The 20238-nt window shown below is 40.4% G+C and overlaps 1 protein-coding gene across 1 annotated transcript in view; it reads right to left on the bottom strand.

The window, feature by feature from the left end:
• Positions 1-17061, bottom strand: part of TAFA4 (TAFA chemokine like family member 4) — a 129485-nt gene extending 112424 nt beyond the window's left edge. Inside the window, exons 1-2 of the mRNA XM_032239112.1 lie at positions 17042-17061; positions 14042-14157 (exon numbers count right to left, since the gene is read on the bottom strand). Coding sequence (XP_032095003.1) covers positions 14042-14156 — 115 coding nt within the window. The 5' untranslated portion in view covers position 14157; positions 17042-17061. The remainder of the gene's footprint in view (positions 1-14041; positions 14158-17041) is intronic.
• Positions 17062-20238: the final 3177 nt, after the last annotated feature.

Below are 20238 nucleotides of genomic sequence, written 5' to 3'. Positions count from 1 at the left end.
ACAAAAGGTGATCACATGATCCTGGGTCACAGCAACCTGTCATAAATATGAGTCGGTTGCCAAGTGTTTGAATTTTGATCATATGACCATGGGGATGCTGCAATGTTTGCAAGTGTGAAAAACGTGCATAAGTCACTTTTTTCAGTGCTCTTGTAGCTTCGAACAGTTGATAAATGAATTGTTGTACATTGAGGACTACCTGCACTTATGAAGCTTTTCACAAAATCACTTGTCCTGAGAGGTGCAATCAACCATCCAGAAAGCAAACCAAATAAATATGCAGCTCCCAACCATACATACATTTCATCTCTATCAACTTAGCTTCAGCTTTTTTTCTTGGGCATCTGGAGACATGTTTCAACGAAGAACTGGGCTGCCATCACCAATCACTCCTCAACCTCCATGTTTCTGAATCTTGGTAACTTTAAATGTATGGACTTCAACTCCCAGAATTCCCCAGCCAGCATGCTGCAGCATGTATTCACTCACTTGTATTCAGTCTGGTTTTCAGCCATTATTCATCTAAGCATCTTTATCTCCGCTTCTTCTTCTGCAGCTCTTCTGCGGACCAAGGAATTGTTTGGGATTGCTGAGTGGTGAAACATCATGCAGAAAGAATCTCATCTTTAGACTTTAGATCCCCTCTTGGGACCAAGCAAGTATGTGATAAGGCTATCTGTGAAATTGTTAGGAAAAGCTCCTTCTTGATTCTTCAGATTTCTTGAACAGCTATGGCTGCTTTAATAAACAGCAGAGAGGTTCTGTGTTCACATCTATATGAAGTTTTAAACACTTCACCAAAACATTTTTGAACACATTCAATCCTAATATAGCAATAGCACTTAGACTTATATGCTGCTTCATAGTGCTTTACAGCTGTATGCAGTTTACAGAGTCAGCCTATTGCCCCCAACAATCTGTGTCCTTATTTTACTGACTTTGGAAGGATGGAAGACTGAGTCAACCTATGAAATATTTCCTCTCTTTTCTTCATAATGACAAGCTTGACCCCAATGAATTTCACCATTATACCATGGTGACTCTTCAAGTGGGTTAACATGATACTTTTGCTTAAATTTTCATTAGCTTTTCAGAGGGTATAGATTCTCAAAATGCATGCAACTTTTACCACGTTTAAACAATGCACACATGTAAAATTCCCCACAAATCTTAAATATTCAGAACGCAGATCCAAATATACTTCTGAAGATCATTTTACTGAAAAACACCTTTCAGACTAGATGAATGAACTACCTTGCCTTATTTATACGTAAATAGCATGAGAATGAGAGACAGAGATGGAGAAGTAGAAATCAACTAAGTTAAAATGATGAAGAGCAGCATCTAAACATTCTGTAGGCAACTTCCAATGGTAACTGTAGAGCAGATTCAAAAGATGAATCAATAGCATGCCAAATATTGTCTTTAACTACTCTTCTCTCCTGCTACCTTATTTTTTAAGAGGTTTGTGAGTCGTGAGTCTCTGACTACAGGAAGCATCAAGTCTGTTCCACCAAATTATTTAAGGCTAGTATCTTTATTGTGTTTCCTTGAAGGTTCTTTCATGGTCCAATATTTCATGTTCTTGTAAATGTCTAGACTATTCCAGTGTTTAAGGGGAAATGTCTTGAATGGCTCCAAATGAGATGATGAATGAAAACCGTGGTCACAGAAATCATAAAGAGTTTAATATGTAAGTAGGTACAGTCTCAAGTGAGTTAAGAGCTTGCTTGAGAGCACAGTTGGTAAAATGCCTCATTTTTAATTGGAAAAGAGTTATGTCTGGGATGAGGTGAATACCAAGACGGAAATCCATCTTAGGCTGCTTAGCTATTAGAGGTCCCACCATAGAAGATTTATTATTTTATTTATTATTCATTAATAACATTTATCTACCCTGAGGGAGTCTGAATGGTGTGGAGCAACATAGAAACAAAATACAAAGCCAGCCGGACAATAAAAATCCTTTAGTCAAAAGATCTCTGATAGGTACCCTGAATCAAATCAGCTGAATAAAAGGTTGATTGAAATTCTACAGATTTTACTTGTTTACCAGATATGAACAAGGTTAAGGGGGATATGTACCTAAAGGGGAAGGGGCAAAAAAACCTTCAAAGAATAGGGGATGCTGTAGAAAAGCCCTGTCATTTGGTCTTCTCCCCTGTATTTTTCCCCATTTAGAGTACCCCAACTATAGTTTCAATAAGATATACAACCTTTAGTTAACTACAATAATAACAATGAAATGTTAATGGACAATATTTAACGATATATACAGGTGTGTTGGGGGGGGGAATGCTCAGATATCCTACTTAACCTAATTAATTTTAGAATATGTCATAAAGGTGTAATAGTATTGGAGATATATTGAAATTGCAAATGAACGCCAGTAGATGGTTGTGTCTTCTAATATAAATGATTCTAGATAAAAACATGTTTAAACAATGGTAACCAAATGAGAATTAAGGTACAGGGATAGTAAAATATACAACTTTTCTTTCTTGATTTAAAATGTACAACATGATTTGAATGAAGTATATGTAAGAACTGTGGAAGAAATGCATGGAATATATTTGTAACCAATCGATACACTTTCAACAAGATGTAATGAAAGATGATTTTTTTTTCTTTCTGTTTAATTAAAACAATAAAAAAATTTCTTAAAAATATATATATACAAGATGAGATATTGGTATGCCATGAATGACAGTCTAACCAAGATCACTTTATATATGTAAGATAAGGGGTCCCCCGCACATGCATGCTAATAGTTTCCGGCTTTAGGGGCCATACTCATCCCCATTTCTAAGCCGGACAGCCAGCACTGTCCGAAGACTTCTCCATGGTCATTGGCCAGCATGACTAAACGCTGAAGGCGCACAGAACACTCCTATTTTTCTACTTGCATTTTCTACGTGCTTTCTAACTGCTAGGTTGGCAGAAGCTGGGATGAATAATGAGAGCTCTCTCCATTATGCGGTGCTAGGGATTTGGACCGCTGAATTGCCGATCTTCTGATCAACAAGCTCGGTGTCTTAGCCACTGAGTCTCCACGTCCCTATTCTACAAGCCAAATAAAAACTGTGGCCCATCAAATTCCAACCGATACTTTCTTCCCAGAACTATCCGTGAGACCTACTATTTTTGCCAAAATGGCGGGAGGCATCACAATGTGTATGAAAGAGGTAGAACTTCCATTGTACTAGCATGATGCTACCGTCACCACTGCACTTTGCCCCTTGATGACACAGTTTTTCCCTTCCCTCCTTTCCAATCTTTCTGCTCTAGAATTACTTGCAAATTTTGATTGGAGATAAATACCTCCATTGTATATGCATGCAAGCTTGGGGAATGGCACATGAACTGCTGTCAAAGTATTTGTCTAGGGCCTAATCACTTTGAAACCCAGGGGAAACTTATTTGGTTAGATTTAGATAAAGAGAGAAATATATTCATCCTGAACATTTCTTGCCTTAAATTAACTTCAGATTGATAGTGAGGAAATAGAAACAGGGTATAAAATGGAATGAATAACAGAAGGAGGGGTGAACGTATTAACTTCAGCTTTCCTCCTACTGTCCTGTCAATGACACATATTTTTATCTCCACATGATGCAGCTGTTTGTTTAGATGGAGAACCAAGCTGTAGGATTGACACATTCCTCATGTCTCATAACAAAGTCTCTTCTTTCTGATTACCCATAGAAGCTGGCATCTTGACATCTATAATTTTACTCTGGGCATTAATCCTGTATTAGGAGGAAGTGTGGGGAAAATGCCTGTGTCAGGCCTAGAAGCCATCTTGGGCATTGGATCTTCAGGCCTGCCACATTTAGTCTGTGGGAAACTGGGAGGGGGGGTTGTATGGAGCTGGGAGATATATAGTCATAATAACGTTCCCTTCTCCAAGAGTCAAGGACATTCTCCTCTGCACCTGGAGAGGAGTGACTGGGAGGCATCTCCAGTTGGAACGTGCTTTGATTGGACCTGTGGGTGCTGGATAGATGCTTGAACTTTCTTTTGGTTGGGAATAACTGGAAGCTTCAGATTCGGGTTTTCCCAGATGTGCCAATATGATATTTATAATAAAATGGAACTTTGAGGAACTTCAAGCCTTGGAGTCTAATTTTGTTGGTGGTGTTACTTGGAACCCTGACAGCCTGGGTGATTTAAGCACCTGAAATCCTATGGGGAGGGTACAGCAGTTCTCAGAAGCTATAAAACTGGGCTGTATCATCGAGGTCAGCAATATTAACTCAAGTAAAATCTTCTATAGAATTTGTGCAACTTTGGGCTCAAAATCCTGTTGTGCCATCAATTTTTGCTCACGAGTGAGCATTTCTAGTCCCATCTTTCTTGCAAGACTAGGAAACCACTTGGGGCTGATTGAAAATATTATTGGGAATGTTGAAAATATTATTTGTTTGTTTGTATCCCACCTTTTATTATTTTTACAAACAACTCAAGCCTGAGAACACATCCAACACATCTTCCTCCTCTTCCCTTCTTTCCTCCAATACATTTTTTTCCACAAAAACAATTATGTGAAGTGAGTTGGGCTGAGAGAGAGGAACTGGGCCAAAGTCACCCAGCTGACTTTCATGGCAAAGATTTGAAATAATAGTTTTCCACTTTCTAGACTGGTCCCTTAGCCACTAGACCAAACCAGCTCTCACAAAATCACTATTATCTCACAAATGGATGCCACGGTGAATGTGTAAATTATACATAGGTGATGGTAAAAAATTTGTTTACCAGAAGGCAAACATGAGAGGCTATCCTCCACCATTCCCTCCAATATCCTAAGACACTTTCTACCGGGCTAACTTATCTTTTCCTTTGGGTAGATGGATAGGCCTTTTTCTGAACAAAGTGATGTATTGTAGCCAGCAATAAATTTTAATTCAAATTCTAGAAATGCCTTAGTTACATTCCTGTATATGAAGATTCTAAGTTACCATTTAGAAGATGGAGTTTTAAAAACATAAAGAGGATAATCAGGGAGAGTAGCATGAAGCTGAGTTTTCCAAGGACTGCCATAGGTATCTCATTGCCTACTCCTGCCTGCTTGAAGAAATCAATCTGCCAGGCGTTGCTAAAACTGGCAGTTGGGGCTGCTAAAACTTGCTTGGTGTTAGTGAACTGAAGAGCAGGAGAAGATTCCAAGGAATCAGTTGAGCACCTTGCTCAGAAATATTAGCAACTGCCATGACCACAAATCAAAGGCGTTCCTTGTGTAAGTATTAGCAATAGTGCTCAACCTTTATTGTAACAACTAACAGTGCAAACTGCAAGGCAACTCCCGAACCACAACCACAACAGTGTCCGTCTGACAGCACTTTATATAGTACCTGTCAGATGGCTGAACCAATCAGGAGGCTGCGTTTTCCCGATGAAAGGCTGCCCGCATCTTAGTCAATCAGGTGTTCTGCAGCCGGCATGGCTTTTCATAGAGTCGTAAATCCAAGGACTCAACAAATAGAAATAGCACTTAGACTTATATACTGCTTCACAGTGCTTTTACAGCCCTCTCTAAGCGGTTTACAGAGTCAGCATATTGCCCCCAACAAGCTGGGTCCTCATTTTACCCAACTCAGCAGGATGGAAGGCTGAGTTGACCTTGAGCCTGGTGGGATTTAAACTGCCAAATTGCAGGCAGCCAGCAGCCAGCAGAAGTAGCCTGCAGTACTGCATTGTAACCACTGCACCATCACAGCTCTTACTGAAACCCCTTATGGTACAACCTGTGTACCAAGTAAATCTTTTACTGCTTTGATATGATTAAATGCAGTAAAAATTCCTGTAACAAGAGCCCAGAAGCCTAACACTAGGATCTAAGTTTCATTTCTATTCTCTGGGATTTCTATTTGTCTAGACTGAGCATCTCAAACCTCTGCTTTTAAGCTTCCTGGCTCATTCCATATAATTTTATTATCAATTTATATTGATTGTTTCCTGATTGCTTATTTTGTACCCTATGACTATCATTAAGTGTTGTACCTTATGATTTTTGACGAATGTATCTTGTCTTTTTATGTATACTGAGAGCATATGCACCAAAGTCAAATTCCTTGTGTGTCCAATCACACTTGGCCAATGAAGAATTCTATTCTATTCTATTCTATTCTATTCCATTCCATTCTATCAAATCACCTAGTACTCCTTGCCTTTTGCAGTTTGGAGAGAATATTCGGGTATATCGCTCTCTTGACCAATTCTTCTTTTTCTCAATTACGTCCTTGATCTTAACTAAATTATCTGCTTCTTTCTCTCAACTTTTTTAGTTATCTGACCCTTCCTTCAGCCATTCTGATTTCTCTCTTTTATCTTCTCTTCCACTTATTTATTCTCTATTCTTATTTCTTATCCACCAGCCTCTGTTTTCCTAGGAACCCTCCCGCTTTTCTGTAAATCTCTCTCTCTCAGTCCCTTCACAAAGACTTCAAGGTTTATCAACATCCTAATGACTGATCTCAACCTGAGCAGTTAGAATGTGATGGAATATTCTGTGACCTCAAAGCAGTTTAGCAAGGTTATTGGGGGGGGGGATGGGGAGAATCTCAGCCAAAATGTGGCAGGTTGCGTTTTAGCCTATGTGATAGTCTAATCTTCCATTCCACTCAAATTTAATCTGTTTGCTTCAATTCCCAAGAAGAAGCAAAACTTAGCAATGACAACAGTATATTGCTTGTGTGTTCTTTGAGGTTTCCAGAAGCAATTACCTGTAAGGTCATCTATTTTTCTTTCACATCAAGTGGTTCACATTTTGCAAAGTCTTAAATATCAGAAGGTGCATTCTGGAAAGTCTAAAAGTCGGTCTTAATCCTACCAAAATGTATAATCATAATCTAAAGTTAAAGAATTTGCATTACCTATAATGAGCACTTATCTTCCATGCATACAACACACAGCATCAAATTCCCATCACAGGTATTTCTCTTGGGACTGGATGGTGAATGAATTTTAAAGAAGTGTGACTGAGTCCTAGGTTGGAAACAAATTCCAATGTCAACATGTTTTTGCCACTGCATCTTCTCTTGCATTCCAGAAAAATAAAACCTAAAATATAGTTGGAACACTGTCTAGACGTTGATGGCTAACAAGCTAAACAAGGATGGATGTTTATGCATTCAAAATATGCACATTTATTTTGGTCACTAACTGTAGATGGTGTTTTCAAAAGGAACCCTGAAGTTCATCCTCAAGGACAACTTTGGTACACTTCCTATAGATCAGTGATGGCTAACCTTTTTGTAAAGGTATGCCAAAACTGTGGGCATGCTATTACATGCATGCCCACCCACCCGGGCATGCAAGAGTGAGTCCCCCCCCATGCATGCACGAGTGTGGGGTGGGTGGAAAATCTGCCCTTCCCAGGCTGAGGAGGCTTTCCAGAAATTTGCCCTCCAGAGGGCCCCCAGGGGCTGGGGAGGCCGTTTTCGGAAATCCTCCGGGCTTGAGGAGGGCGAACTTCCAGTTGGACCGTTGCACCTGTTTTTTGCCCTCTCTTGGCTCCATAGGCTTTCCTGAAGCCTGGGGAGGGTGAAAACGGTCTCCCCCAGCCCTCCGGAAGGCCGAAAATCAGATGGCAGTTGCATACATGCATGTCGGAGCTGAGGGCTGCCGAGGGCTGCTGTGCCAGCAAATATGGCTCCGTGTGCCACCTGTGGCATGTGTGCCATAGGTTCACCATCATGGCTATAGGTAATCTTTGACTTGTGACCTCAACTGAGCTCAAAAGTTATGTTGCTAAGCAAGACAGTTGTGAGTTTTGCTCCATTTCACGACCTTTCCTGCCATAGTTGTTAAGGGAATCATGGCAGTTGTTAAGTTAGGAATATTGTTGTTAAGTGAATCTGGTTTCCGCCAGATTGACTTAAGTCATCAGAAGGTCGCAAAAGGTGATCACATGACCCAGGGATAATGCAACCATCATAAATACATGCCAGTTGCCAAGCATCCAAATTTTGATCATATGACCACCAGGATCATGTAATGGTATGAAAAACAGTCATAAGCCAGTGCCATTCTAACTTCAAACAGTCACTAAACAAATGGCTGTAAGTTGAAGTCTACCTGGAGTGTACTTTCAGACATTCATATGTTAGACACGCCTTATGATAAGAGCACACAGATCTCTGCGCATTGAATTGTTAGATGTGGGACTGGGTAAATGAAGTCAGGGATTGCCAGCAATCAGAGATTTCTTAAAAGACAGAGGGTGTTAATTAGAACTTTCACACAGAACCATAACATAGACATTTGGTTTTAATAAGGGCAATAGGTAATAGCAGCAAAATAGGCATTTCTAAATTTATAATTTACTGAAATTTCATCTTAATGCTGCAATGGCATCTGGCTGCGATGAAATGAAAGAAGAGGAGTGTACTATCCAGGAAAGCTGGATAATTCTAATTAGAATTCTAATTCTGATTCTAAAGCTGGATTAATTCTAAATTAGCCTGTCCTTCCCACAGACACACATCATTTCTGCACCTTGAAAATATTTAAATAAGCTGAATTTACTTAGCTTAATTTGCTTCACAAATTCACGGATTTTTATCCCCACAGAAGCTACAAGATTCCCTATATCCCAAACACATAGCATTCAACGCAAGACAGGCGTCCTTCCCGGGTTTTTTTCAAAACAATTAGAATATCAAGTACTGTTCTTACTATAACAGATACATTTTTATGAACATCACAGCTCTATTTAATCCCAAAAAAGCATGGGCCACATCTTTCCCCTGCCCCATTCAGGGATTAGTTTTATTTGCAGAAGTACTCTGTAATTTTGACCTTATCTATGGATAGAGACTGACCCTCACCGCAACCCCAACTAATATGGGGTTAGGAGAAGCCTTGCAACTAGAGGGAATTGCTAAATGTATGACTCTCTTGTTTGTGTGGTGGCTTTTTGGAAAAGTAGTGGTTGGTTTAAGGCTTTTGCACAGTTGTATTTCCATGGCTCATACCCTTAAGCAGAATGCTATCTTCAAACAGAGGGCTGGGTTGGCCTTCTCCGCTTTAAGCTTTGCTTTCCACTGAAGAATAGAATAGAATAACAGAGTTGGAAGGTACATTGTAGGTCATTTAGTCCAACCCCCTGCTTAGGCAGGATACCCTATACCAGAGGTGCCAAACTCAAGGCCTGTGGATGCTTAAATCTGGCCCATGGGGCCATCTTGGAAATAGCAAAGGACCGGCCCGCAGTGCCTCTAGCAGCCAAAACAGGGTGTGGTGGGACTTGTTTTGGTTGGAGGGTGCCGTAGGAGGGCGTCCAGGCCAAAAATGGGGCATGGGGAGGGCACACAAGCCAGGGTGCTTCAGGACACGTCTGTCTCATCTCCCTCCCAGCCAGCCCGCAGAGGAGAACTACAATGCTGACCCAGCCCTCGAAGAAATCCAGTTTGACACCCCTGCCCTATACCATTTCTGAAAGATGGCAGTCCAGTCTCTTCTTGAAAGCTTCCAGTGATGAAGCTCCCACAACTTGCGAAAGCAAGCTATTCCATTGGTTGATTGTTCTCATTGTCAGAAAACTTCTCCTTATTTCTAAGTTGAATCTCTCCTTGACCAGTTTCTATCCATTATTCCTTTCTGGCCTTCAAGTGCTTTGGGAAATAGATTGACCACCTTCTCTCTGTCTCCCTTAGTCATTCTCTTCACTAGACTAGCCATGCAAAGTTCCTGTAACTGTTCTTTATACGTTTCAGCCTCTAGTCCCCTAATCATGTTTGTTGCTCTTCTCTGTACTCTTTCTAGAGTCTCGACATCTTTTTTTGTAGGGTGGTGACCAAAACTGGATGCAGTTTTCTAGTGTAGTCTTACTAAGGCTTTATAGAGTGGTATTAGTTCAGGAGGGCTGTAAAAGCACTATGAAGCAGTATATAAGTCTAAGTGCTATTGCTATTAAGTATTCAGTTGTTAAGTGAATCTGGCTTCCCTCATTGACTTTGCTTGTCAAATGGTCACAAAATGAAATCACATGACTCTGGGACATTGTAACCATCATAAATGTGAGTCAGCTGTCAAGCATCACATCATCACAGGGCTGCTATAAAGTTTGTAAGTATGAAAAATGCTAATAGGTCACTCAGTGCTATTGTAGCTTTGAATGGTCACTAAATTAACTCACTAAATTAAGTCGAGGACTACCTGTATTCAAAAGTATGTCTTAATATTGTAAATACCCCCCTCCGAAATTAGACCAATTTTGCTCACTGAGAAAGAGATGTAAGGGGTCATACAATTCTTTTTTAAATAAATCTATATGAAATCTATGTGCCATGCACTTGGTACAAAACCAAAAGCATCAATAGAGGCAATATACAGTATATTAAAACAGCCATGGTAAAACAAAGATAATATCTATAGTGATTATTAAATTAATGGCTGACTTAATATCTTCAAGTTCAAACATTGCTGTTTAACGTTAACATAATGTTTAAGCATTGATCTATTGCTTTTATTTCTTTAGTTTTCTATATGGGTCCTTTAAACCTTGTTATGAGATTTTTCAGAATAATTAAATAAATAAATATGTGGACAATGAAACAATTATTTTTGAATGAAAACTTTCCCATCTAATCTACAATCCTGAGATTTTCTGGTTGTCTCCCATTCAAGGGGCGACCCCATCCAATCCTGCTTAGCTTTTTAAGAACAGCCAAGGTTGGCTAGACGCAGCTGTTCACACTCTATGTCAATGGTGAAATTCAGCCGGTTCTATCTGGTTCGGACGAACCAGGAGCGCTGGCGGTGGGAGGTTCCACCATGTCAACATGTCTTGTTTTTGATGCTCTGCACATGCACAGAGGTGGTATGTGTGAGCTAAGTGAGCACACATGCTTACATTTGCGAACTGTAGCAAAGGTAAGTCAAACCTAATTCAACATCAGAGACTTCACACTGGAGACACACTCTATCAATGCCCACAATGTGAGAAACGATTTGTGGAGTGTTCTGGACTTTGGAGACACCAGACGAAGCACACAGGAGAGAGGCCATATACATGTGGGAAGTGTGGGAGAGGTTTTCTCACAGCAACACTGCTTTGGGTTCATCAGAGAATCCACAAGGAGGAGAAGGCATACAAATGTGTGGAGTGTGGGAAATGTTTTTCCCCAAAACACCATCTTGGAAGTCATCAAAAGGTCCATGCACAAGTGAAGCCATAGAGATGCACAGTGTGTGGTAATGTTTTGCTCAAAATGAAGACATCAGAAAAAATGAATAGAATAGAATAGAATAACAGAGTTGGAAGGAGCCTTGGAGGTCTTCTAGTCCAACCCTCTGCAGAGGCAGGAAGCCCTATACCATTTCAGATAAATGGTTATCCAACATCTCCCTAAAAACTTCCAATGTTTGAGCATTCACAACTTCTGGAGGCAAGTTGGTCCATTGATTAATTGTTCTCACTGTCAGGAAATTTCTCCTCAGTTCTAAGTTGCTTCTCTCCTTGATTACTTTCCACCCATTGCTTCTTGTTCTACCCTTGGTGCTTTGGAGAATGACTCCCTCTTCTTTGCGGCAACCCCTGAGATATTGGAACACTGCTATCAAGTTGATTTCACCCCTGTTCTATGTGTATGAATTCTAACAATTCAAAGAAAATTAATCAGCGTAACTCAGTGGTTCTCAACCTTTTCTTCACCATGGACCCGCCCCCCCATGGATATTTTGCGGCCACGGACCATGGTCACGGACCCCCAAGACTAAACTCAAGATTTAAATCATAACATTTCTTCAAGCCTTCATGGACATTGCAACCCCCCAGGGGTCTGTGGACCACAGGTTGAGAACCAGTGACTGAATGCTGAATTATCTAATCCTGGCCCATTACTCCACGACTCAAGCACTCTGTGGTTTGAATTGTCTGTGACCCCTATTTTAATTTAAAGTACACACAACTGCAAGTGACAGAAGATCAAATATGGACAGAAGTCTGCTGTTTTTAAAGTTTCAGCAGCCAAAGCACACATTTCCAGGCGGTTTCAGGAGTGGTGTGTGAGGCAGCAGAACAGTGTAGATCTGTTCTGACCTAGGCTTCCCCAAAAAGCACGAGGCAGAGTTCTAGTCCTGACAAAACCCCTTTTATTAAACAAATGTGAATCCTTCTCATTCACATTCAGCAAGGCCTGCAAACAGTCTTTCAAAGGAATATTTAGGACTACAGACCTTATCTGTCTTGGAAAGCTGCCATGTAAATATTTTCCAAAGGAGGTGCTGTGCAAGGAAAGACTGGGCACAGAGTCTCTGATTAAGGAACAGATTTTCACACTCCTGAGATGAATCTAATGCCCGAACGAACGAGTAATTTCCTGCAAAAGCCCACTCTCCTTTTGCTCCTCTTTTATTTCCTATGGGAGGGGCCCATCACTTTCCTGTGACTTTACTCTCAAGTCTATCCTGATTTCTGAGTTGTTCTTTTCTTATGGCAGCTCTGTGTATGCGCACACTGGGAACAGGCTCTAGCTGTTCCTCTGCCTCACTGCTATCAAACTCCGTAGGCATCTGATCACTGCCAGACGGCCTCGGCCCCATCTCTGCCTCTGACACAGAGCCCTCGTCCAAGCCTTCACCAGCCTCCAGGACTGGGCCATGCTCCTCCCCAACCTCCTCACTGTCCGACTCTGCTGCCAGTTCCACTGGCTGCTGGTGGGCCACAATATCATCCAAATAACCTTAGATTTATAAGACAGAGACAAGTTTCTCAGAGCAATGCATTTCTCCCATTGGAAAGGTATTGTGGGGATAATATTGTCTCCTATGTTCAACATTATACAGGCAATTCAGAGCCAAGCCCTTAAGGGTGTTGACGTTGTAAATCTGCTGTGATGATCCCAGCATTCTTCAAAGCCAATGGACTTCTTTGGAGAGGGTTGGGGTAATGCCAATGCAAATATTATGATGTCATTGCATTCTGCAACTTGCACCTGAAGTCGTGATACAGGTGTTGTATATAACTGCAACATTTGATGATGACATCCTCCAATGCAAGTTATTATTTATTTTTTAATTTCATTTTATCAGTTTGCCAAACGTGTACAAGATAGCAGGCATAGGTATGAACATGGACATGAATAAAGGAAATGAATACAAATAAATGGGGACAGTAGAACAGGGACGGTAGGCAAGCTGGTGCGCGTGTGCACACTCCCTTTACAGATCTCTTAGGAAAGGGGTGAGGTCTACGTTAGACAGTTTGAGATTAAAGCTGTGAGGGGTTGAAGCTGTGAGGGGTTGTAACAACACAGGATGTTAACAACTATATATTAAATATAAAAGATTTTCCTATCAGTCGTATCTGACTCTGTTTTTGACTGGGGTTTCAAACCCGGGCTATCAGCTCTCCAGCTGATATGCTCAGCATCTTCAACCGCTGAGCCATCGCGCTTCAACCTTAGTTCAACATTATTTCTACATTATTATGGTTTGCTATCAGTGCCACTGCCAAAGCCTTGCGCTTGAACCCAAATTTAACTGAAAGCCCCCCCATCTTTTCCATCCTTTGAAAGCTGATTTATTTCTCTAGGAGGCCACAGCATAAGGCAACTTGTTTTTATCTCTTTATAGATGAGAACATGCCAACTGCTCCAGATCGCAACAGCTGTTCAGGAAAAGATTTTTTTTTCTATTCAGGTAATCAGTGTAAACTGTTTGCAGGAGAACAATATCTCCTCTCCTCACAATTCTGGAGAATATTTCTTCTACTTTTTGGTTCTGCTTTGTGGCGGGGGGGGGAGGCGGGGTGATTCACATGAAAAAGAAAAACATGCACATTTGAAATCCACAGAGCCTCATGAATTCATTCAGGAAATTGTCTGACACAGACAACACCATGAACTGCTTCAAAGGCTTAGCAATAATTCATCTGCCTTTATGCGTGAGTTCGTAACCTTCTCATCTCTTTCACTCCGATCCCAACCGCATTGCCAAACAGTTTCATCAATTATCTATGGCGAAAAAGTGGACTTTAACATTTGGAGAGTGTTATTAATTGGCCTCGGTAGTGCCTAATGAGTTTGAAAGCTCCTACCTGCCAGTCCCCGAGGAGGATGGCTACTTGCGGACAACAATTTACAGCACACCATTAACACATATGCCAGGAACAGCCACTGAGATGGAAGCATTGATTTGGCACAGGAACTCATCCTGCAGAAAAGGAGGGCAGGGGAGTGGGGGGGGGGGAGGAGGAAAGAGCTGAGAATGAAAGAACAATAATAATTTGGGAACAGGGTAAAATACAAGGCAAAAGCTATAAAAAGGGGTGGGAGAGGAAAAGTTAATGAAGACTGGAAATTAAATGAAACGGATTAATAAAAACATAATACTTAAGGGGGTAGAATCACATTCAAACCTAAACCGAGGTCGATTCTTAATCAGTCATGCTTTATAAGAAAGGATGAAGAACAGCACATCTTTTCTTTCCAATTTCTGTCTCTGGAGATGCTCTTTGTCTGATTCCATTATGAGGCTGAGACTATGAGCTCGGTCTGGTTCATTATCAGACTTTTGAAGACACTTACCCCGTCACCAAATAACATCCAAAGGAGGCAATTTTTGGGAGGAGCCTATTCCAAGAAGACCTCAAAAGGCAGGTAGTCCTCAACTTAACAACCACAATTGAACCCAAAATTTATGTTGCTAAGTGACACATTTGTTAAGTGAGTTTTGCCCCATTTTCTGACTTTTCCAGCCATAGTTATTAAGTAAATCATTGCACTTGTTAAATTAATAACTCAGTTGTTAAGTGAATCTGTCTTCCCGATTGACTTTGCTTCCCAGAAGGTTGCAAAATCTGGGGATACTGCAACCGTCATAAATATGAACCACTTGCTGAGCATCCAAATCAGTTAACATGAGGATGCGGCAAATGGTCATAAGTGTGGAAAATGGTCATAATTCACTTTTTCAGTGATGTTGTAACTTCGCAGTCACTAAATGAACTGTTGTAAGTTGAGGACTACCTGTACCACCATTGGGGGGGAGGCCTTTTTTTCACTGATAAAGCAATTTTAGAAAATGGTGGGGATGATGCCCCTGATGAAGGAAAAAAGAACAAATCCAGTACTAGAAATAATTTTGAACAGCTAGAAGACATGATAATGAACAAACTCATTCATCTAAATTCTGATAACAGGTGTTCTGTACCCATTGACAGCTGTTTTGGGAATTGGCAAAGCTCAACACGCAGAATTTTTTGAGATAACACCTACAGTCTACTTTCAAACTTCCAAAGAGACCAATCCAAAAAATTTACTAGTCTGTTGTACATTCTCAAGCAAAAAAAGGAAGGGACAGAGGGAGGGAGGAAGGGAGGGAGGGAGGAAAGAAGGAAGATTCACAGAAAAAAGAGCAGCAAAGATTTAGAATGTTTTGAATCTCTTCATTTCTACCTATTGATTGCCTAGACTGTTGCACCCAAGATCAAAAGTTAATGAGCAACAATTAATTAGAAATTGTTGTATGTCTGGATTAAAGATTTTTTCTGGTTATTGTTAATTAAAAAGTGCTTTTATAGTGAAACAGTATAATCAGGCAGTATAGATTCTATTGTCATAAAATATAATGTATTAATATCTAGCATTCTTACACAACATTATTTAAGAACTTGACTATATCGTGTTTTTCAAACTTGGCAACTTTAAGATGAGCAGACTTCAACTCTCAGTATTCCAAAGCTGGCTGGGAAATTCTGAAAGTCTAAGTCCACATATCTTAAGTTGCCAAGTTTGAAAAACCCTGGGGTAAATGGTCCACAAACTCCTTCCAATGCATAGATCTTATTTATGATTTAAAGGAATACTGAGCAAAAATCAAGTAGAAACCTATTTGCAAACCTCATTCCACCACAATCAAGCACAAAAAGTGTACAAAGGAAAACATACATACAGTACAACACATAGAAATTTCCTATTTAAATACGATATTCAGACAATTTGACTAAGATAAGGTTTAGATTTTTAAATCACCTAGAGTCACTTTGTAGGGGACATGGGCATCATCATTATAAATTTGAACAATTTGGATTACATTTTTAGAAAAGTTATTCTAAAGAAGGATTTCACTAGATGCTGCAGCCTGCCTCTCTCCCGCTCCTCCTACCACCTCGCTCACTTCCTGCCTCTCTGTGCTCTTGCAGAGCGAACCCAGGTGAATTCTTCTGGGAAGAATACAAAACAATGTTTGGGACAGAAGTGGGCGCTAGAATGTTTCTCTGCATTCTCTGCATGCACAGAAGCCACTTGCCTCGAAGCAAAGTGGTTGTGTGAGGTGGGCTGGCTCTAAGTCAACTTTTAGTGACCTCCAAAGGTTGCTAGGGACTCGAACTGCCGACCTTCTGATCGACAAGCTCAGTGTCTTAGCCACTGAGCCACCGCATCCTCTAAAATAACATTGGCATAATTCAAAAATAAGCTGCAAAATCCCCCCCCCCCAAAAAAAAATACCCAGGCTCACTTAGCCTTCTATAACTCCATCCACATAAATTGTGGCCCCACTAAAGGTTGCAGATTGAGGAATTCTGGGAGTTGTACACAGGCCATAAAGGGCCTATAGTTGCCTACTCCTGTTTTAGAACAAAGTGGTCAAAAATGGCTGGGAGTCAAGGGGATTAGTAAGTATAAATCTTTCACCTTCTTTTTTAATAAGGATGGAAAGTTGACTGGGCTCAATTAATCTTTTGGGACCTCTATAGAATTCCACGCCAGTCCCTAAGATTGAAGGTGAGGTAGCTACTGACAAGACAATCTTGCTCAGCATTAAATGGTCAGCCAGCAGTGAGAGTAGGCTTCAGTTCCCATTATTATTATTATTCAAAGTACTATATAGTTAAATAGTATTTATTAAATTATTGTCATATAATAAATGTTTGGGGGTTAATGAAATGTCATGAAGAGGTCAATGAGCTAAAGAGTTCATAGACATCTGCTTTCGAAGGAGGCAAAATACTTCAAGGAACTTTATTAAGCTTATGCTATCATCAAATATTTCAGAAATCTCAGGATCTGTTTAAAGGATAGGGAGCACTTCTTACCTTGATAATGTTTTCAGGTTTTTATTGCAGGACAGCAATCTTAGCAGCAGGTACCTTCTGCCAGAAATGCAGATTCCCATTTGTAAATATATCCGAGCATTTCTGCACCCAAATTTTCCTACACATTCGAAGCCTAGAGAAGAAATGGAATTGGGAAAATATTGTATTATTATTGAGGATAGGATATTGGTTAAGTTAGAAACTTTTTTACATTGTTACACAACAGCCTACCAAAGAAAGCTATAATAATCTCTTTAACATTATTCACATGATTCTTCCACATCTAGGTATGAACTAAGGTCTTTAGAAACAGTAATCACAACATGTTAGTGATACATCTTCCAGAGCCAGAAATATACCTAGCCTCCTAACAATGAAAAAACTTTAGGTACATGTGTCCATGTTGCCTACATATACAAAACAGGCAGAGCTTAGATTGTGATACTGCACCCATTCCCGCAGATGCCCTTACACTCTATAATTCATACATGCAATCTCCTTCTTCTCTTAACCAAGTGTTAAATACTATTTGAAAACTAGCATTCTAGTAGGCTGCAATAAATTCAAGAAAATTTCCAGTAAAATGGTTGCCACAGACATCAGCAAGAAAGTAGATACATATTTTCATAAATTCTGCACTTTCCTGTTCCTCTATCTTGTCTATGTGAATGAACATTTAGAGATGGTAATGCTACTGTATTTTGACTACAATAAAATAGAAGTACAATGCATTAGACAAGAGCATAAAAGGGCGTGTTATTATTATTAGACAAAAAACACAGCTGCCAGTTCTTTAGCTGATGTTGGCCTTCATATGCATCAAGTTCTTTACAAGAACCTGGGTCCTAGGATATTGCAATGTAATGGCATAGTATATGTGCAGATCCCAGCAGTGTGATCTTTTTAATTGTGAGATAGAAATTTTGTCAATGTGCATATGATGATGATGATGTCACACAGTCTGTCACACAGTCAACCAGATGTTTAGACTGAACCTGGCATTTTTATATACCTACAGAAACTTTCCCAAGGATCTGGGATAAGCAGATATTGTTTAATAAGATTAAAAGTATTGTCATAGGACGTAAACTGTTCTGAGTAAAGCTGTTTTTTTGCAATTGACTGATGGTGATTTTATCAATGCTGACAGTGCTCAAGTGATGTTTTGGGATTGCACCCAAGGCATTCAACACTATTGGTGCTTTCCTTTGCCTCAGTCATTCAGCTAGATGGTTTTCTATGCTGCCAAATCTTTTCAGAATTATCAATTTTGCTATTCTGCTGACTGGATTACAGTAGAGACTTATAGAGGTTATTGTACCTGCAGGCTTCTTCAATCTATGTGTCTTCTTCATGCTAAACTCCTTTGAATGCCCAACTGATCATGTGCTCTTCCATAATCAGAGGGGCATTTCCAAAAGTACTTATGTTTCTTCTTTGTGTCTCCACAGAGAAAAGAATTCATTTTTCAATCACCCAGTATGCTTCAGTCATAAAGACGTACTAAGCTGTGTTGGAGCCAGTTAAGATGCAAACTGAAGCAATACTCTACGTGCTAGATCACAGCAGCCATTCCACTTCACTTTGAATGTTTCTCTGCATTCTCTGTATGCACAGAAGCCACTTGCCTTGAAGCAAAGTAGTTGTGTGAGGTGGTTTGGCTCTGAGTCAACTTTTAGTGACCTCCTCCAGCACTTTCCTTCAAGCGCTAAAGTCAATCAACAGCAAGCTCTTTTGCATAGGCCAGTTAACAAATAAGACATGTACCCATGCAATATCCCACAAAGAATTCTCAAGTGAGTTTTAGAGAAGTATGGATGCTACCAGAGTTAAGTTTATAAGTAGCATTGTACTGCAACATCTAAATCTGTTCCATGAGAATCAGAAATGGACCTTTTTCTACATTCCTAATCCATCTTCTCTAAATTGATCCCTAGCTATGTTCATGTGTGCGGAGACAGCGGAAGCGCTGGACCTGGCCGGACACAAGGCAATGCAACCCGAGGCGATACCGACGGAGCCCAGAAGAGGCAATAACCTGAGTGCAGCAATTCAGTGTAAGATAGTTCGCCCCCTACAGTGCACCAACGGTAGTCATGCAAGCGCCGAACAGAATGAGCTAGCAATTTAAGCTATCCAGACTGCGTTGCGGTGGTGCAGTGGTTAGAGTACAGTACTGCAGGCTACTTCTGCTGATCACACCTTCATTGCCTCCAATCTTTATATGTTCAATAAAATTAATTTTGAAAGATTGTTTGTAAAGATTGCTAGAGTTATTCTTCATATGAGCCATGGTGGCACAGTAGTTAAGAGTGCAGTACTGCAGACTCCTTCTGCTGCCTGCTGTCTGTCTGCAATTTGACGGTTCAAATCTCACCAGGCTCAAGGTTGACTCAACCTTCCATCCTTCCGAGGTCGGTAAAATGAGGACTCAGATTGTTGGAGGCAAAGATGCTGACTCTGTAAACTGCTTAGAGAGGGCTGTAAAAGCACTGTGAAGCAGTATATAAGTCTAAGAGCTATTGCTATTGTATCTAGCATTTGTAGATTTCCCTGTATGGCATATGCTAAATAAATAAAATAAATAATAAATCGATCCCAGACCTGTCACGCATATACATTCCTTTCCAAGCATATAATACTTATAAAATCTTCAATCTCCCCACTCTCCCCCATCTCATAATTCATTTCCTTAAATAACCTCAAGAAGCATGGGAAAAGTAGCAATTAAAACCTGTCATTCCCAACCTATACGGAGAAATGCAACCGGTTGCTTGCCACATTTTATTAAAAGAGACAATTCTGTCATGTTTATTTCCTCAGCCAATGTGTGTAACTATTATTGGGGAATGGGGGGGGTGTGGACTGTATAATTCATTATTATAAGCCTGGCTTGAATGGAGCTCCTGGGTAGCTGAAGGTCAAGTTGAGCCCAGGGACTGGAGAGGGAGGAACAATAAACAATTGCAACAAAAGCTTCTGCATTTCTATGAGATGGAAGGAGCTTCGCTGCCTCATTATTTTGTGGGACATATGTCAGTAAGGACCACTGGGACTTCTTTGCCAGGCATTTCCCAAACCAAAAACCTGCTTGTACGGAAGTCGAGTGATGGGATTCAAGGAAACACTGTTCCAATGTAACTCGGAAGACCCCCTGGCAATTATCCTGAACCAGCTGCATGACCAGATGTGCATCC

The sequence above is a fragment of the Thamnophis elegans genome, chromosome 2 (genome assembly GCF_009769535.1).
Source record: "Thamnophis elegans isolate rThaEle1 chromosome 2, rThaEle1.pri, whole genome shotgun sequence".
In the NCBI taxonomy this organism is placed as follows: Eukaryota; Metazoa; Chordata; class Lepidosauria; order Squamata; family Colubridae; genus Thamnophis; species Thamnophis elegans.
Note: the sequence above shows the minus strand (reverse complement) of the source record. Positions and strands in the feature narration are given on the sequence as shown.